Raw genomic sequence first — 18,999 nt, forward strand, 5'->3', positions numbered from 1 at the left:
TGGGTAATCAGGCCTCACCACCGACAACCTAGACCATCATGGCCAAATCATCTGTCTTCTCTCAGCCTCAGTTTCCCTCCTGTAGATGGGCTTTCTGGGAGACTGGGCTTTCTAACATCTAAATGACAGAGTTGCCCCAAGACAAATGGCCTATGGGCCCCCAGCTCTTCCAGAAAGTTGTGGCTCAGTGGGCAGACTCAGCATCTCCATGACAATGAATTATTGTTGTTTAATACAGTTTTCTTTCTTTCTTTTTTAATTGATACATGATCTGACTCTGTACCCATGCTGTCTTCAAACTCTCAGTGATTCCTCTCCCTCAAACTCATGACCGTTTGGTTAAAGCCACCACATCCACCTTTAAAAGATGAACTTTTAAAGCTATAACTGAGATGTGGCGCCTACCCCACCCTGGGACCTCCCCAACACCAGCTGGGCTGGTACATCCAAGAGGGACGTCCACAGCCTTAATGGAGAGAACACATTGGCAGACCATGGCACGATGCTCTGAGGATACACCAGGCTCTGGGGCCTTGCCTGCTAGAAGGCTGTGTTTGCCACACAGGCTCGGTGAAGGCCTCTGCGGGAAGCTCATTTCCAGTCTAATCTAATTACATTCTCTTGCCCGTTGGCGGAACATGTTGGCTTTGGGACAGGGACTGGGGGCTGGAGATTTGATTTGGACCAAACTTGCGATTCATTAGTGCTGGGATTAAGAACTGACCGATTCATTTCCAAGCTGGCCGCAGATCCTCCCCGCTTCCTGCTGGACGAGGGCTGGGTATGGAACCCCCTGAGCCATGCCCGCCCCTCACCCCACACAGAAGGCGAGCATCGAGTAAGACGAAAACATCTGTGGACACTGTGTCCTATCTAAGAGACGGCTTATCATTCCACGGGAAATGACTAGGTGCCTCTTTTAAAAGAGGGACATAGACTGGCTGTGTCTGCCGTGACATGGGGCAAGGCTTGCATCTCAAAACAAAGGGGGACAGACAGACATCGCCATGGGCTGTGCTTGCAGCTGTGTAAGCAGGAAGTGAGGAGGCTCCAGGGTAAGGTGCTCACGTCCCTGTAGGCCACTGTTCACAGACTCAGCAAGGAGCCACTGGATGTCCGCATCGCGTTCATACCAACCAAAGCAAGCTGAATGTTCCCAGGCAGTGGAGCGTGAAGAGCCATCCTGTCTGGGTGCCGGTCTCCGGCTTCAAATTAGTGGATGTCTCAACTCTTCGCTTTCTTTCTTTATCATGTTACTTCTTATCTCTTATTTTCACAGTTCAAGACTGTTTTTTAATTCCACTCTGGCTTCCCAATGCCCCTCCCCCAGCATGACTTGTGTGCTGAGGGTGTGGTCCCTGTCTGCTTAGCTGCTGCCCTGGTGGGTGGCTTCCTGCCGAGGGAAGGGGATGCTGTGCCCAGAGCTTGTTTCTGAAGGTGATTTCAGCTCTCACCTCTGCACAGGGAGAGCATGGCAGTGAGCTGCTGCTACTGCAGCTGCAGCTGCAGCAGCAGCAGCAGCAGCAGCAGCAGCAGCAGCAGCAAGGACATCCTGTGAGCTATTCCCCTACTGGGTAGTCTCATCTGTGTGTCTAAGAGATGTGCCTCAAAGACCCATGGTCCAGTATCTACATAGGGGATGTCCTGGGAAACCCACTGTCTTAGAGAGGGGCTCCTGGTCATCCCAAACAGAGGTAAGGGGGATGGGGAGGAGCAGGGGGAGAAGGAGGGCATCCTGCCCCAGGAAGATACGTACCATGAAACAGACACATGGCGTCTGCCCCGCCCCCAGGAGGTAAAAAGCCTTCGGCCAGTCAGCAGGAGATTTCAAACCATTTCTCAGACACAAAGGCCACAGGGATGAGATGCCTATCCGCAGAGGAGGTTCTGTGGAGAGCAGAAAAGGCTGGTGTTAGCCTACAGGGCAGGTGAGTGGGCAGCCTTCAGACAGGTTCTGCTATCTAGAGATGGGTCTTTAAGGGACTACCATTTTCTCACAGGCCCGCAAGCAGAGAGGTTGAAGGTTGAGGACTCAGGTGTGGGGGTGGGAAGGCTGGCCCTTCCTTACTCCTGTGCCATCTCCAGATGCTAGCTTTGGGGTGAGCCTATGCATCCACAGGCAAAGATCATATTGCATATGATAAAAAAGGCAAGACCTAGCTCCTAAAATGTCTCCCTCACAAATCACCCAGGAAGAGAGTCACAGTGAGGACCATATAAACCAGGTTGGCCTGTGAGCATGTCTGTGAAGTGGGGTTATCTTGATTGATAAGTGGGGAAAATTCAGACCACTATGAGTGACATTATTCCCTAGGCAGGAGATTCTGTGAGAATTCCGACCACCATGAGTGGCACCATCCCCTAGGCAAGGGATTCTGGGAGAATCCAGACCACTATGAATGGCACCATCCCCTAGGCAGGGGATTCTGGGAGAATTCAGACCACCATGAGTGGCACCATTCCCTAGGCAAAGGATTCTAGGAGAATCCAGACCACTATTAGTGCCACCATTTCCTAGGCAGGGGATTTTAGGAGAATCCAGACCACTATGAGAGGCACCATCCCCTAGGCAGGGGATTCTGAACCATATAAACATGAAGCAGGCAAGCAAGCATGCATGTATTTATTTCTCTTGGCTCTAGACTGACCAGGTGTGAACACTTCTGCTGCTGTGAAATCCCTGTGATGAGAGACTGAAACCTGGAATCATAAACTGAAAAAAACCTCCTTTCTACCCTAAGCTGCTTTTTGTCAAGGTATTTCATCAAAACTACAGAAATTAAACAGGCAACTGCCATGTCCCAGGCCCAGTGGCAGGCACCAGAGTGTTACCCTTCCTGGCTCTGTAGTAGGATATGAGAGTATCAGATAGCAAATCCTCTATAGTTGGACAAGGTCTTCCCCATGGCACAAACATGGCATACCCGCTCACTGCAGCCAGTACCACAGGAGCATTGGAACTGGTGATCAGAAGCCCTAGATGTCCAAGAGCCACTCTTATTTATAGATAAATCAGCGGACAGGGTGGAAGGGGCAGAGTGATCCAGAGCTGACCTCCCTGTGGCCACAACAGGGAGCCCTTGATAGTGTCCCTACATTGCTGTGATGGTTTGTATATGCACCGGGAGTGGCACTATTAGGAGGTGTGGCCTTGTTGGAGTGGGTGTGTCACTGTGGGTGTGGACCCTCATCCTAGCTGCTTAGAAGTCAGTATTCTGCTAGCAGAATTCAGATGAAGAAGTAGAACTCTCAGCTCCTCCTGCACCATGCCTGCCTGGATGCTGCCATGTCCCTGCCTTGATGATAATGGACTGAACCTCTGAACCTGTAAGCCAGCCCCAATTAAATGTCGTCCTTTATAAGACTTGCCTTGGTCATGGTATCTGTTCACAGCAGTAAAACCATAAGACAACTGCTAATACAGCTTTGACCGCACATGAGCAGCCGGCTTACTGCCTCATTTCTTTTCTTCTTTTCCCCCTAATTTACAGATGACGCATGGGTGCATAGTCACTTAAAAAAATAGCTTATTGATATTTTAATTTAATGCTGGACAAACCCTGAGCAGCTGACTCAGGGGTTTCTTAACCATTTCCCAGGGATGGCTGGAGAAGTGTGTCTTCTTTGAGGGATCACCCATGAATAATAAAACAGCATTTAATAAGAGGCTCCAGCCCCGGAGTCTGCTTGGCATTTTCTGTGTTTCTGAGCTGGCTGCTGACGCTTTATTATTGACAGAATCTCAGAGATAGTAACTGTGGGAGGGACCCGACATAATCTGCTGATACTCTGGGGCAGTGAGCACTTGGCTGGCTGTGAATCCTGAGGCTGGAGGGCAGCTCTTTGGCTTCCAGGCACAGTGTGAGGGGCTGGGAGAACTTCTTCGTCACCGTTTTGGGGTCTGGGATAGGTTCTCACCATGGCTTCCACTGTGCTTCCCTGGGGTGGCTACATACCTGTTGATTTAACTTCACTGCTATTGTTTTGACAAGTCAGCTCTCTGCATGTGCCAGGGCCCTGCAAGCTCTACAGAATGACTGGCCAAGATGGCAGTACCTGTTCACCCACACAGAGCTTTGAGCCTCGGAGCCTGGGTCATGTGGAACTCACCGGTTTCCGTTGAAGGTGGACTTGTACTCCCCGGTCGAGTGCAGCGTCTCATCGGCATACACAGGCACAGAGGCCCTGACACACTCGTGAGAACACTGCAGTGTCTCGTTATAGGCGGTGAAGATGTCCACACTGCTGGGTACCCGGGCCGGGGTGAAGTCTGTCAAGTTCTGACAACTCTCCTCCTGCTGATTCATCTTCCGCTGGTGGCTGTTCCTCCGAGTGTGCCCGCTTGGGGCACAGCTAGGAGAGAGGGGCGTGGGGGTTGAGTTGGGGGAGGGCAGGTTCCGGAGCGCTTGTGCAGCTCTCTCCCGCACATCCACAGCGAAGCCTCGGCTGCCAGGCATCATTTATATGACACAGTAATTCCCAGCCTCTCCAGAAAGATCAACCACAATCAAGTAATCAACTTTTTTTTTCCAATATAAAATCTGAATTTTAAATGTGGCCATTATCACAAGAGTGCTTTGAGGTGAGCCGTGGGACTAGGGATCCTTATTTGCCTAAAGAATGTCAACTAGACTGAGGCGGCAGACTCAGTTTCTCTCGGATGCCTTAACTGGATGGGGAGGTGGATAATGCCCACTGCAGAAGGGCTGGGTGGGCAGGAGGGGACCTGGGGTGGGGTGGGAGCAGCTTGACTGTTAAATGAGCTGCTGAGAGGGAGCTCCTAGCCTGCACCCACCTCTGTCTGTCTGTCTGTCTGTCACTTTGCCCAGAACACATCTTCAAAGGGGAAACAGTGACTTGTGTTCTTGTGTTCGCCATTTCCAGGGTTTGACAAAGGCATGCTCTCATGTCCCATGTGCCACAGAAGGGGTCACAAGTCCTCTCTGCTCCCAGATGGTCATGATAGGTTACTACGCCACATGCACAGGGGTCTGGGGTCCCCCTCCCCTGAATTACTAGATCTACAGGGGTCCACCTGTCTACCAGGTGTGAAGCCAGCAGAATGGGGTTTGTCCTGGGCTGTTAATCCTCCTTGCTACCTACCTCTGGCTCTCTCTCTTCTTCTAGGTTTGTCGAGTTGCTGGAACCCTACTTGTTATTCACATATATCTGGGAATCAGGGCACACTGCCCCACTGGGGATCAGGAACTCCAAGGCCCACACGCAACAGATGCCTTTCCAAGTGGCTGCAGGCAGATCTGAGCTGCAAGAGCCACAGGCAGCAAAGAACCCTCTCAGTTTTCTTGGGCTGTGTCAGATGAACACACCCAGCAAGGCCAGCCTCAAAGAAGGCCACTTTACAGAAGGGAACAGTGAGGAAAGCCACCTGCAGCAGGGCACCAGCATGGTCTGCCAGTCTGTAGGCTGCCACTCAGGACTTTCAGTCTGTTTTATTTGAAATGTGGTCTTGTGTTATCCAGCTTTGTAGCTGAGGCTGACCTTGAACTTCTAACGCTCTGGCCTCTACTTTCCCGAGTGCTGGAATTAGAGGTACAGGCCAACACACCCAGGGTACGCAGAGCTGGGATGGAAGCCAGAGTTCCATGTAAGCTGGCCAAGTATTGTGTCAATGGAGTTAAATCCCAAGTTTCTAAGCCTGGTCTTAAAGTGTGGGGCTCTCTGTGAAGAACCCCCTGGGTGCCCCCGCAGCCCACCACTCCCGGGCCTTACCAATTTTTTAAGACAAGAGTTGTGATGAGCGCAGCGATGACCATGATGAGGGAGACGGTGATGGTGATGATCTGATGCACAGCCAGACCTGGAGGGGAGGAGTCAGAGGTCAAAGGTCAGGTCAAAGGTCAGAGCACACAAAGGTCAAAGTTCGGCATATGGGAAGGGCCAGATCAGAAGGCTCCAGGGCTGGAGCTGGTGGAGACAGATCGAAGGACATTGGGCAGGTGCTTAGAGATTCATCTGAAGCAACAAGACTGTCGCCTGCATCCAGAAAGGGGGTCTCCAGCCCTGACCTCTCCTTCCCCACACTCAGCGTCTCAGCAGGGACCTGGCCATGAGCAGTTGTACCCTGTGCTTGCTGCCTTTATCTGAATTCAAGTAGCTCTGCCGAGATTCCCAAGGCCTCCCTCTCTTCCTCCCCTTGCATGGTGCAAATGTGGATTCTCCATTCTGGAGCCATGAGAATGTGGAAGTGATTGGCCTGACCCAGGACTTCTAGAAGAAGTCCCCCCCACAGCTGCAGACCCTGAAGACACCCTCCCCAGGGCTGCCTCCTGTCCCCAGAGCCTTCCACGATTGCTGCCTGCAAAGTTAATTTCCACCAGTGAAAGAATGAAGGAAGGGTGTGAGTCTTCTATCACCTGGCCTGGAAGTCCCATCCCTCTCCCCAGGGAAAATGACGGTGGACTGGACCATAGAGTTGACAGGATGGGGATAGACAGGCAGGGCCACCGCGTCACTGGGATAGTCAGAGTCTAAGAAGCGTTTGCTGACCTTGCAGACAAATGACCAAGATCATGATTTCTCCCACATCTCCTTCCAGTACTCCCAACCAGTGATACAGGATAGAGGGGAGAAGGCAGGCACTAGCTCCAGCCTCTGGTCCCATCCTAGGCCCCGCTGGGCCATGGGAATAAGTTCTTCCTCCAGCTGATTGCCAGCCAGCCAGAGTGTTCTGCAGGGTGCAAAGCCCCGGGCTCTCTCCTGGTGTTGGAAACCATGGGACCTGAACAGAAGACCAAGGTAGCTTGGGGAACCTTCAGGAAAAAGCATCTTTCACCAAGAGCAAAGTCTTTGAGATGAGTGGGCCCTGTCCTGTCTCTACCTGGCACCCAATTCTAACACCCCCTTTACAGACACCCGATCATCACATCTGACAGATCTGAGGTGCTAGGGCACATATTCCCATGTGGCAGACTGCAGTGTTTGGAGGTCGCTGGCAGCCTCCCAGAGACTGTCGCACAAGCAGATGTTACTTTTCTGCTCCACTCGATCATCAAGGGAGACTCGTTTGTGAATGATTCCAAGTTGCCGAAGCCAGAACACATGTCCCGACTCCCCACCTCCCTCTCCTCTGTGACGAACCGCCATGTGTCATGAAGGATTCCCGTTCTGGTTCATGGTAGGAAACAGAGGAGCTGAAACAGGACTGTCATGGCCAGCCACCCTTTCTACCCATTGATTCAAGAGCCACTGTGGTACATTATCTCCGAGGCGCTGGTGCTGGTAGAGGCCCTTGTAACCATTGTGGCTGCTGTCAGGGAGCAGCCGGTCAATTCTGCTTGCTTTGAAGTCTGAACTCTCTCAGTGCTCACGGTGGCCTGTGGCTTCCCATACTCCCATGCTCAGCCTGGAGCACTTCCTGTTGACCTCGGGGTGAGCCTCCTACTCTTTCCAGACCACTATTCAGCTTGCCAGTGGGGTTAAAGTCAAGTCACACCACAGGCGCTACCTTCAATGCCCCCAACAATGGATAACCTACCAGCCCAGGAATCTCAGTTTGCTCATTAGGGTCTGAGAACCATCACGGATCTTGTAAGCAGGGGAGAAGTTAGCAAGGATGGGCACATTAATGGAAAACCATGGAAAGGGTGTGTGGCCTGCTCACTGTCCTATCGTGTTATATCCACAGATTCTCCTAGAAGAGTCAAGAAGCAGCCATGTTGTTCTGAAGGACATATGCTGATCCTGTGCTGGTGCATACAGCAAGGAAGAGGCAGAAGCTGATGACAAAGACAGAGATGGCGGTGATGATGGTGGTAGCTTGATGATGATGATGATGGTGGTGGTGGTGATGGTAGAGATTAAGGTGATGATGGGGATGAAGGCGATGATGGTGGAGATGAGGGTGGTGGTGATGGTGATGATGGTGCTAACCCTGACGCTGACGGCAGTGTGATGTTGATGATGATGAATATCATTTAGATTTTGGTGGTGGTGACAACAGTCACAACTGTCATCGGCATAACTCAAATTCTCTTCATTACCATCATCACCAGCATCACCCTACCACAACCATCAACGCAATGGTCATCACTGCTGCTGTTATCGCTGTGACGACAGCAGGGAGTCAGGAGGACGGTGGCAGCGATGATCACAGACTGTCACTCAACAAGTGTCAGCAGTGGTCACTGTGCCGCTCTCCCCTGTAGTCCTGGCAACACCCTGAGTGATAGATTCTACAGTAACAGGTTACAGAAGGGAAAACCACCAGGGGAATCTGTGACATGCAGGACCCTCTGGCTCCAGTACCAGTGCATTTCACAATCCTGGGTAGCCTTGGCTAATCCAAGTACTGTCTCCCTACTTGTGTGTCAGAGTCTAGCTCCTCTCCCCTCAAAACCCCAGGAAAAAGCAAGCTCATGTTTTCACGAAGGCAGAAGCTCATACGCTACCACCTCCTCTGTGGAAAGGTTGCATGGACACCGACTTCTCCAGGCCAATGCCGGGCAATATCTTTGTTCCTTGGGGGTAAATACGCCACCTTCTATACCAAGGCTAGAGAGCTCAGTGGCTATGGTAGATAGGAAGAAGCAGAAGGCAGAGCTGAGGGACAGGCAGCAGCAGGGATTCGCTCACCTCACTGGAGAGGGGCAGCCCGCAAGAGGCAAAGAGAATCCCCTCATGGAGACAAGAGACTCAGCTGTTCAGTTCCAGTTGTGTGCAGGAGCCTTTCATGGTGGTAACATGCCAGATTGCTACATTTATTACTAAGAAATAAGAAATAAGGGAGATGGGAACACAGCTTACTGGTTGGGTTTTTATCAACTTGACACCATCTAGAGTCACTTGTGAAAGGAACCTCAGCTGAGGAATTGCCTCCATCAGACCGGCCTGCAGGCAAGTCTGAGGGTTCATATCCTTGACGAATAACCATGCCTGGGCAGCTGTGTAAGAAAGGAGATTGAACAAACCACAGGAAGCCAGCCAGTACACAGTGTTACGTCATTGTCTCTGCTTCAGCTTCTGCCCTGACATCCCTTCACGACGGACCACAAGCTGTTATGACGAAATGAACTCTTTGCTCCCCAAGTTGCTTTTGCCCATGGTGTTTTATCACAGCAATAGAAACCCTTACTAAGTCAACTGTCAAAGCTTAGGGCACATTTGAAAAACTTGTTTTCTTGAAAATTTTATGCGTGAATTATTTATTTACATAACTTCTACTTCTCCCTCTCTCTAGCCCTTCCTGTGTCATCCTCTCCTCTCAAGTTCATGATCTCTTCTATAATTATTATCATTGCTATACATATACATATCTATCCATCCATCTATCATCCATCTACCCACTCATCCATCCATCCATCCATGCATCCATTCACTCATCCATCTTCCCATCCATTCATCCATCCATCCACCTATCTATCTACCCATCCATCCATCCACCCACCCACCCACTCATCCATCTACCCACCCACCCACTCATCCATCTATCCATCCATCCATCCATCCATCCATCCATCCATCCATCCATCCATCTACTCATCCACCCACCTATCTATCCACTCATTCATCCATGCATCCACCCACCCACCCATCCACTTATCTATCCATCCATCCATCCATCCATCCATCCATCCACCCATCCATCTATCCACCCACCAATCCATCCATCTACCCACCCATCCATCTATCCATCCATCCACCCACCTATCCTTCCATCCACCCATTCACCCACCCACCCATCCATCCACTCACGCCTCAGCCTATTGAATACATTTAGTGTTTCTCAAATGTACATGTATTTTGAGCTGATCATTTGGTATTGGATAATCTATTGGGGGTGTCCCTGGAGAAGCCTGACTACCACTCACTCAGTAACCATTGTAGTTTTTAATCTAGAGGTGGGGCCTTGTGAAATTTGGCCTAACACCTTGGCCTATTGACTGGGCATGTCACTATGCAGGTCTTGCTTAGGCATCCATATCAAGATTACATGGGTACAGATTCCCTGTCATGTCTAGTGACTCCTCCTGCATTAGAAGCAAGACCTATGAGATGAACTCACAGACTCTACAATGATGATGGTTGAACAAAGGCTGATCCAATTAACATTTGCAGGAAGCAGTTTAGATTGTGGGAAATTTATACAAATGCCTTGTCCTTTCCTCCCACTAGAAGGCTGCCCACTGAGAAGAGAGCAGAGCCACATGAGAAGTTATAGGATGCTCACAGCATCTGTGCTCTGTAATCTGATCTCCTCCAGATGCCAGGCGTTGCTTATAATCTTCAAATGGAGCTAATGTAGGCAAATGTTTTCTCACAAGATAAATAAAAACATACTTTAGGCTTTTTTAGGAGATGTAGTATGTGTAGCCAGCTTTTATTATGCATATTAGTATACTAATATTATTTTATGATATCATAATAATATTACTATTATTGTAATAAAATACTAACAGTATTTTGGTATATTATTATGCGTAATTTTTATGTATGATCACCTTGCATTACTGCAATAAAATACTAGAGGGAGCTAACTTTATAAAGAGAAAAGGTTTATGCAGCTCACAGTTGTAGGGGGTCAAGGGCATGGCACTGGGATCAGCCTCGTTCTGGTTACTGCTACATTACATCATAGTGGGTAGTAGTGGCTAGAGTGGGGGGAAGAGATTGACGGAGACATATGCTGGCTCTCGGATCTCATGGACCCTTTTGAGGGCATGTGCCCAGTGTTCTAAGTATTGTCCTTTAAGCCTTGACTCTTCAAGGCCCCAGCTCTTCCCACACCATCCTGGGACCAAGTCTCCGATTGCAATGGACCCTCGGAGGCACTTAAACTGTATCTCAAACACATCAGCCTTTGTTCTAGACTATGCCATCAAGGTGCTAAACCCACTACAGACAATGCACAGAAAAATAGCCATGACTGTGTTTCAATAAAGTTATATATATATATATTATATATATGTGAAACCATATAAAAATATATATATTTAAAACCAGCTGCCACATTCTGTCCATGCACAGTTGTCAGAATCCTCACTAATGTGAGCAGCCAAATTGGGGGGGGGGGCTACTTGTAGATTTAATGAAAGTATGTATGTTTTGACTGACTGACTAAAGCTGAGGCTCCCAGTGTGAACCTGTGGATCAAAAGACCAGAATCCTCCCATCCCCTCACCAAAGGATCACTGTCTGCAGAGGTTTCCATTGGCCATTGTGTAGATGATTTAAAAACAGCCACCGCCTTTTGCTTGCAGCCGGGCCCTCCACCCTGAATATTGCTGGCTGTGCTGGATTGGGTTTGCCCCAATGCAGCAGTTTGACAGTAGACTGCTTTGCATGATGGGTCTCTAGAGAACTCAATTTGACGGGATTCTTGATTCTCGAAAATCAAAACTCAGAGAGAAATTGACCGATTTAATCCCTTCAGCGGCACTCAGAAATATTTCAGCCAGGTGTCTGTCTGTCTCAATTGTCTTTGCTCGTGCTGAAGAGAACCTACATCTTGTGAATAGTAAGGATGGATGATCAGATCACAGGGAAGGCTGATGGCTCTGTCAGTCCAGAACTCGCTTTGCAAGCACAGGGCCTGCGTTTGATCCCTAGAACCCTGGGTGCAGCACTGTGTGGTTTATTCCCAGCGTGGAAAAGCAGAAATAAGATTTCTAAGCCTTGCTGGTCACCACTGTAGCCCAGTTGGTGAATGAGAGACGTCCCAAGGGAGGAGGTGGATGGCATCTTGAGGGTGCCACCAAAGGTTGTCTCGTCTGCCGTATGCACATCCTCTGTACATTTGTATATGTGTACACATGTGCTTACACATCTATAAGTTAAAAAAAAAATCAGTATTAAAAGCGTTTGTAAAAAAGACTACCCCAGTCTAGCAGTCATTGTGTGGAGAGAGGCTCATCACGCTGGTCTCTGGAAAGGATTCTGTTTGCTGTATGCATGTCAAAACCTCAGGCAGAAATCGTCCAACCCCATCCTCCCTCACCTGTGTTTCTCAGCTCTCATACCTTGAATCAGTTCCCCTGGCTAAGTCTCTGGTGACCCTTAAATAACACATGCAGGGGCATCTGTCCCATAAACCCACTGACCCTTTACAAAGCAATCCTTGAGCTGTCCCCACTCCAGCTGTCAGGCAGCCTGTGATCAGCTTGACAATAATGTCACCTCAAAGAAAGGTACATTCCCCAGATAAAGTTTTTAAAAACTATGAACTTTCTCCCCTCCATCTTCAAGGTCAATACTGAATCACATCTTCCAAGTCTTTGAATTAGGATGTGGCCCTGGAGTCTGGAAGCCTGTGGTGTGGGGACGCTTGCTCCCCTGTCCTGACAGGTGTTATTGTTCCTGCTAATTTAGGGGCTCTTTCTGCTCCTGGTAATTGCCACTGTATACTAATGTGGTAGGAATCAGCTGCCATGCAGATAATGAAAAATTATACCCAGAATAATGGATGGGGACAGATGGATTACCAAGCTCCACATCAATCAATGGGGCTTCTATGGTTATATTTGTGGTGGTTTGTAATAAGATCTGGCCCTGAAGATTGATGGGGAAGTTGGTAATCCATCTCTGGGTCTGAACGAGGTCTTATTAAAAGAAGCTGAATCAAACAAGGACCACTGTCCGTGTCAAAAACAAACCCATCATGGCTCTCTCTTCCAGCACGGGAGGGGGCGAGCAGAACATCCGGCCGTCAAGCTTGCATGAAGACAAGAGTGATGGCCTTAGAATTTCCCAAGACAAACAGATGACATTTTTGTCTGTACTTGGAGCAGCTCATTTGATAATGCAGGGGCCTCATGCACCCATGTTACAGGTGCAAAGGCCCGGTGGCCATCGGAAGCAAGCGAGACTGCCTTGTGGTGGCTAGTTTGACATCTAGAGGGTTACATGAGACATGCAAAAGTGTAGGCTCTTAGGCATTCACAGAAGAACCAGGCCAGAGATGCAACTCTGTGAAGCCTTCGGGATGAAGTAGGTGTGAGCATCCGAGTCCTTCTGACAAATATAGTAAGCAGGCAGAGTGGATGCACAGAGGTCCCTGGGGTCGGGGGATGTGAGGGAACTGGCTCATAAGGCTCCTGGGGCCAAGAAATCCCACCATCTGCCAAGAGCAAGCAAACAAGCAAACAGAAGAATTCCTACCATCCTACCAATAACAATCAGAAAAATTCCCACCATCCACCAACAACAAGCAGAAGAATTCCCACCATCCCCCAAGAGCAATCAGAAGCATCATCTGCCAATAACAGGCAGAAATCCTACCATCCACCAACAGCAAGAATTCCCACCATTCCTCAATAGCAAGCAGAGGAATTCCCACCATCTGTCAACAGCAAGAAGAATTCTTACCATCCGCCAATGGCAAGCAGAAGGACTCCCACCATCCACCAATAGCAAGCAGAAGGGAGCCAGCACAGCCACTGCACTCTTCTGTCCCAGGGTGAAAGCCTAAAACCTGGAACTCACAGTGAGAATCTCAGTTCAAGGCCAAAAGCCTGAGCATCAGACTGGGATGAGTGGATGTCAGCACCAGAGTCCAAAGGCCCCAGGGCCCAAGAGATCTAGCACCAAGCCAGGGCAGGAAGATGGATATTGCCCTTCCCTGGCCTTTCTCAGCTGATGAGTGGATGGCTGTGTACAATGGAGACAGAAGATCTGAGTTCTGTCTACTTATATGAACACTGATGCTTTCCAGAATTAACCAAAACTATTGCTGCACTCTTCAGCTGGTCAAGTTGACCTTGAGTGACAGTCCAGCTCCAAGTGCTTCAAGCCAAGATGCTACATGAGGTGAGGTAGTCTCCACTCATAAGAAGGGACAATCTCTATTCATAAGAAGGGGCAGTCACCATTCATAAGAAGGGGCAGTCACCATTCATAAGAAGTGGTTGGTAGTCTCCATTCACAAGAAGGGCCTTCACTATAAAGCAGGGTCACACTTGAAAGGCAGAGTCCACTACAGGAAGGACTATATTGCTACCTCATTGATTTTGGCTTCAACACAGCAGCTCAGTGAAAACGGGGTCTCCGAGAACCACCCCCAAAGGCTCTCAGCTCCACATGGTGCAGGGACCACTGATCAACAACATTTCGTGGTATCCTGATACATTTTCGGTGATGACGACTGACCAGGGGTGGTGGTTCCACCGGGGTCTCGCAGTCAGAGGGCAGGGAGGCTGCTGACCATCCCACAGGGCACGAGTTCACCCTGTGAGGTGGGAGGGACTGGCCTGAATGACTGTAAGCTCCAAGGCTGAGAGCCCATATGCTGGAGGGTAGAAATATCCTTTAACCGAGTGTGTGTAGCATCAAAATGTGAGCTCTCTAGTTTACAATCCTTCCTCCAAACTCCACCTTACTGATAACAAGGGAGGGACAGGAGATGATATTTACGTGTCAGTGGTAGAACATGCTAATCATTGTTCTAGGGGAGTTAAATCATGCTCCAACTGCCACGGCACCAAGGGGGATTAGACCGAATTCGAGGATTCTAATTCTGTACCATGCAGGTTGGGAGGTCCTCATGACCACCTTCAAGTTAAGGAATTAACCACGAAGACCAATAGCACTCAAAAAAGTCTTACATATGTAAGCACAGCTTAGGACAGGGCTGGGATATAGCTCAGTCAGCAGAGGGCTTGGCTAGCATCATAAAGCCCTGGGTTTGATTCCTAGCACCACATAAAGCAGGCAGGGAGTTGGACACTTGTAATATACCAGGGAAGGGGATCAGGAGTTCAAGGTCAGCCTTGGTTACATAGCAAGCTTGAGGCCAAGTCAGCGATATTACTATAGAAATTTTATTTTAAAAATAGCTTTTCTGCCAGGGATGGGGTCTTGTGAGGAGTTAGTAGACACCTGTTTAAGAAGTTACTCTTCGTTGGACACCAGACATGGACACTGGAAGGTTGCCTGTGCCCCGGTGGATGGCCTGACACCCATGTGCATGTGTGCAGTTCTGCATGGACTCAAGGGGTTATGACTAACAAGAAGGAAAGAGGGCGTGAAGTCAGAAGGGAAACGTGGTGGGGATGTGCTGAGGGGAAGCAGGCAGGGGCAGGGGTGGTTATTAGGATACAATTCATGATCACAAAGTCAAAGATCAGCAGAGCCTGAGGTAAAAGTGTGACTACCCAGACGACCCTGTCCAGGAAGGCAAGGGGTGCTAACTGCTCCCAGAAGTGAGGGTCACCCTCAACAGACATCTCTGTGCCCATCAGGTAGACATGGTTGACTGCCTGCTTAGTTGATCTTAATCTCCAAAGGTTCAACAGGTACCTTATGGCTCAAGTCCCCACGAAAGTGAAAACAACCCTGTCAGACTGAACATCCTAAGCGTGGAAGTTCCCTTAGGAACTTCAAGCAAGGACATTTCTCAGGGCAGGACTAACCTGTACTGCACACGCGGCTGAGACACAACAACTGACTCAAGCAGGTTCACTCCAGAGCCGGTCCCTTCAGGTACCTCAGCCCTGTGAGGAATGGCAGTCTCTCTTCGACAGGGGACGACCAGCACTGGCTACCTAGGACCCAGTGACACCAGTAGGTCACCAGCAACCTCGTGCTAGCTGGGGCTCCAATGAGGACGGGAGGTGGCTCTCAAAGTCCTGACATTGGGCTGAATTAAGTCTGGGTGGGCCACAGCGGTGGATAAATTCACCTGTGTTGAAAAGAATTTACATTTGGCAATTCCTTTTATCTTAACAAAAGCTGGTGCCACAGACAGGAAGTGTGGAGAGATGGGGATTTACCCCGGCTAGAATGACCGCACAACAACATGCTCCCAACTCCAGGGAAGGCACCATCCTGGTCATGCTTGGGCCACTCACTCCTGATGCTAGTCCAGCTGCCTTTCAACAGCTGGACACATCCAGAAGGCAGGAGGACCCACAGAACCCACTAGCTGAAGTTTGATTTGTCTTTGCAGTTGAATAGTAGTTCTCAACCTTTCTAACACTGTAACCCTTTAATACAGTTCCTCATGTTGTGGTGACCCCCAGCCATAACAACAACAACAACAACAACAACAACAACACTATCCTCATCATCGTCGTCGTCATCATCATCATCATCATCATCTCACTGGCTGTTAACACCTACTTCTCAGGGCAACCCTGGGGACCCCCACACCGCACTGGCTGGGTGTTCTTACTTAAGAACTAAATGTAGGAAGGGCCATGCAGACAACAGACATGGATTCTCAGCCACACTAAGGGCACAGGGCCTCATGAACAGCACAGACTTTCACACACAGGGCTCTGAGTCTGCTTCTCGTTACACACCAGAGGCTTCCTGGGAGGGCGAGGATTACAGACCCTGATGTCATTACAGACCCTGATGTCATTACAGACCCTGATGTCATGGGTCTGCTGACCTCGCCTCGCCCTGCAGATGCAGATCTCAGGATTCCAGCCTGGAAACAGACAGAAGGGATGGTGGGGTGGGCCCACAGGTGGATTCTGTACAGCTTTCTTGGCACCTGCCAGGCCCACTGGCCCACTGGCCCACTGGTGGCTCGACATGCCTTGCAGAACTATGGTTCTCACAGAAACTGCAGCATCCACAGACTGGGTTACGTCCCTCTGGCCATTTAAGAAAATGCCTGTAGCCTTGGGGGGGGGGGGGTTGGGGGGTTCAGTCAGTAAAGTGCCTGGCTTGCAAGAATAAAGACCTGAGTTCAATCCTCAGAGCCTTCCAGAACAATGCCAGACACAGTGACCTGTGCTTGCAACCCCAGGTAGGAGAAGCAGAGACAGGAGGCTCTCTGGAATGCAGCAGGTCTAAACCAGTGGGTGGGCTCAAGGCCAGTGAGAGACTCTACCTCAAAGTGGGTGTCGACCATGTTCTGAGTGATGAGACTGGAAGCTGTTTTCTGGTGTCTACATGCATGTGCGTACACATACACATGAACGTGCCAACAAGTATGCACACACTCACACATCTAACATGCGTGTTGTTACTGCCCAAGAGGACCCTGGAGCTGCAGGGTAGGACACTCTCGTGAGGCAGGAAGGGAGGGACAGATACTATCTTATCCACACCCTTCCTACTGCATGATCAGCTCAAGCAATGAGAGATGGCATAGCTTCAGCCATTCCAAAAACCCAAAGGAGGCTTCTGCCTTCAGATCCAGTTCACTGGCTCTGGAAATGGGTCACGCCGACAAGCCAGGCTCATCCATCTGCTGCTCTGACCCTCATGGGCCACAGCCTGGCAGGTAAGTAGGGATCGGGGCTGGGCCAGGGTGAAGGAGACTTGGTTCTCCTGGCTCCCTAAGACAGGGGGAATGAGGCTGGCCACTTGACAGTGTCTTCCCCAGCAGGAAGGCCAGTTACCGGGGACATTCAGAGCCAGCTGAGAGAGGGTTGTACTAGAAACTTCCAGCATTTCTAATCACGAGCTCACTCGGGCAGCACGTCCTGAACCACTAATGTCGCTGGAGAACGGAGGCAGCTGACTGGTAGCTCTGAGCGAGCTCCGGAGCAGATATGGAAGTGACTGACCCACTTCTCTCTTTCTCTCTGAACTCAGGCAATGTTTCAATCTTCCACAAAGAAGCCAGCTCCCGAGGCTGGTTCAGGCAAGCTGGCTCGATGGGTGCTAAGCAGAGATTAGGAGGGGCAGTTACAAGGAGGGAAGGGGACACACTGCAGAGAGGACACCACAAGGTTCTCTTCAGGCTGGGAAGAGGGATAGACAGAGACAAGGCAGACAGTTTCAAGAGTCGGGTCCCAGGCTTCATAAGCCATTTGTGAGGTCTAAACTGCCATTTTTAGACACAGCACCTACTCCAACAGCAACTAGCACCCCATCCCAGAGGTACCAGCACCCCATCCCAGAGGTACCAGCACCCCTCCTGGCACTGGTTACTGTAACCCTTTAGACACAAATGGGCCAGTCTTGTCAGGGAGGGTAGCCCCGTCCAAAGTCAGTGAACCTCTGTCTATAACGACCTCTTGGAAGATGGTGTGGTATAAATGGTGCCCAGGGGCTGGGGTGGAAGAACCTGAAGGAAGTTGCCCATACAGAGGCCTGCAGGCACACAGTAGCTTCTCAGAGAACAGCTTTGGAAGACTACACAGAGAGGCAGGGATTGGCTATGCCTGGTTCAATGTGAGACATTTGGAGAGTACCCTCTTCAGAGGTCCAAATAGAAGGACCCACACTATGGCCAGCAGAGAGCTCCGGGTTATTCACTGCACACCACAGTTTGTACAGTTTCCCGGCTGGGAGCATCCTATGATGAAGTCCTGGTGCTAGTGGAGCCAGCCACAGAGAGGTGTGAGTACTTTTACTTCTGTGGCTGGACCCATTAGTGGGTTTCTGATGGGATGGCAAACTGTGGGTGGTTGAAGGTGGGTCTTGTCGAGGGAATTTGGTCACTAAGGGTGTCCCTTTGAAGAGAATCACTTTATTACCCTTTCCTGTCAGTCTTTGCTTCCTGGCCACCACACAGAAACAGTTACACCCTGCTGTGTTATCCCTGACAGAGGACTCTTGGTGGTCACACCTAAAGGCAATCATGGGCTAGTGACAGCCATGGCTTGACTGTGTCTCCTGAAGAGCATGGGTTGGAGACATGATCCCCAAATTCCTATGTTTCTGGCACTCTAGGGCAGACCTTTGGGAAGTTAGGTGAGGTTATGTGGGTAGGGCACTCACGGTGGTGTCATTGACCTGACAGACCTGAGATGGCACATCTGTTCTACGTTGCCACATGAGGCCCTCTGTCATTTTATAGCACCAGAAGGCTCTTGCCAGAGGCTGTACCATGATCTTGAACCTCCCAGACTCCAGGGCAAATAAACGCCTATACTTTATCAACTTCTTGATGTGGGGCAGCAGAAAATAGATCAAGACAAAGGCAGAATCATGAACTTGACCAACTTTGGAGTGGATTCAACTCAGGCTGAGTGAGCCCTTCAGCCAAAGCTCCGAGAAATACAGACAAAGCTTCCAGGCTAGCATCTGGTTCAGGGCAGGGGCATTGACTGCCCTGTCCTGGCTTTCAGGGAGGAGAAGAGGTGG

General features: G+C 49.9%; 1 protein-coding gene across 1 annotated transcript in view; it reads right to left on the reverse strand.

Moving 5' to 3' along the window:
• The window catches only part of Ajap1 (adherens junctions associated protein 1), a 108,491-nt gene that overhangs the window by 7,218 nt on the left and 82,274 nt on the right, over positions 1–18,999 (reverse strand). Inside the window, exons 3-5 of the mRNA XM_021161549.2 lie at positions 5,731–5,818; positions 4,111–4,353; positions 1,757–1,887 (exon numbers count right to left, since the gene is read on the reverse strand). Coding sequence (XP_021017208.1) covers positions 1,815–1,887; positions 4,111–4,353; positions 5,731–5,818 — 404 coding nt within the window. The 3' untranslated portion in view covers positions 1,757–1,814. The remainder of the gene's footprint in view (positions 1–1,756; positions 1,888–4,110; positions 4,354–5,730; positions 5,819–18,999) is intronic.

The sequence above is a fragment of the Mus caroli genome, chromosome 4 (genome assembly GCF_900094665.2).
Source record: "Mus caroli chromosome 4, CAROLI_EIJ_v1.1, whole genome shotgun sequence".
Classification (NCBI taxonomy): domain Eukaryota; kingdom Metazoa; phylum Chordata; class Mammalia; order Rodentia; family Muridae; genus Mus; species Mus caroli.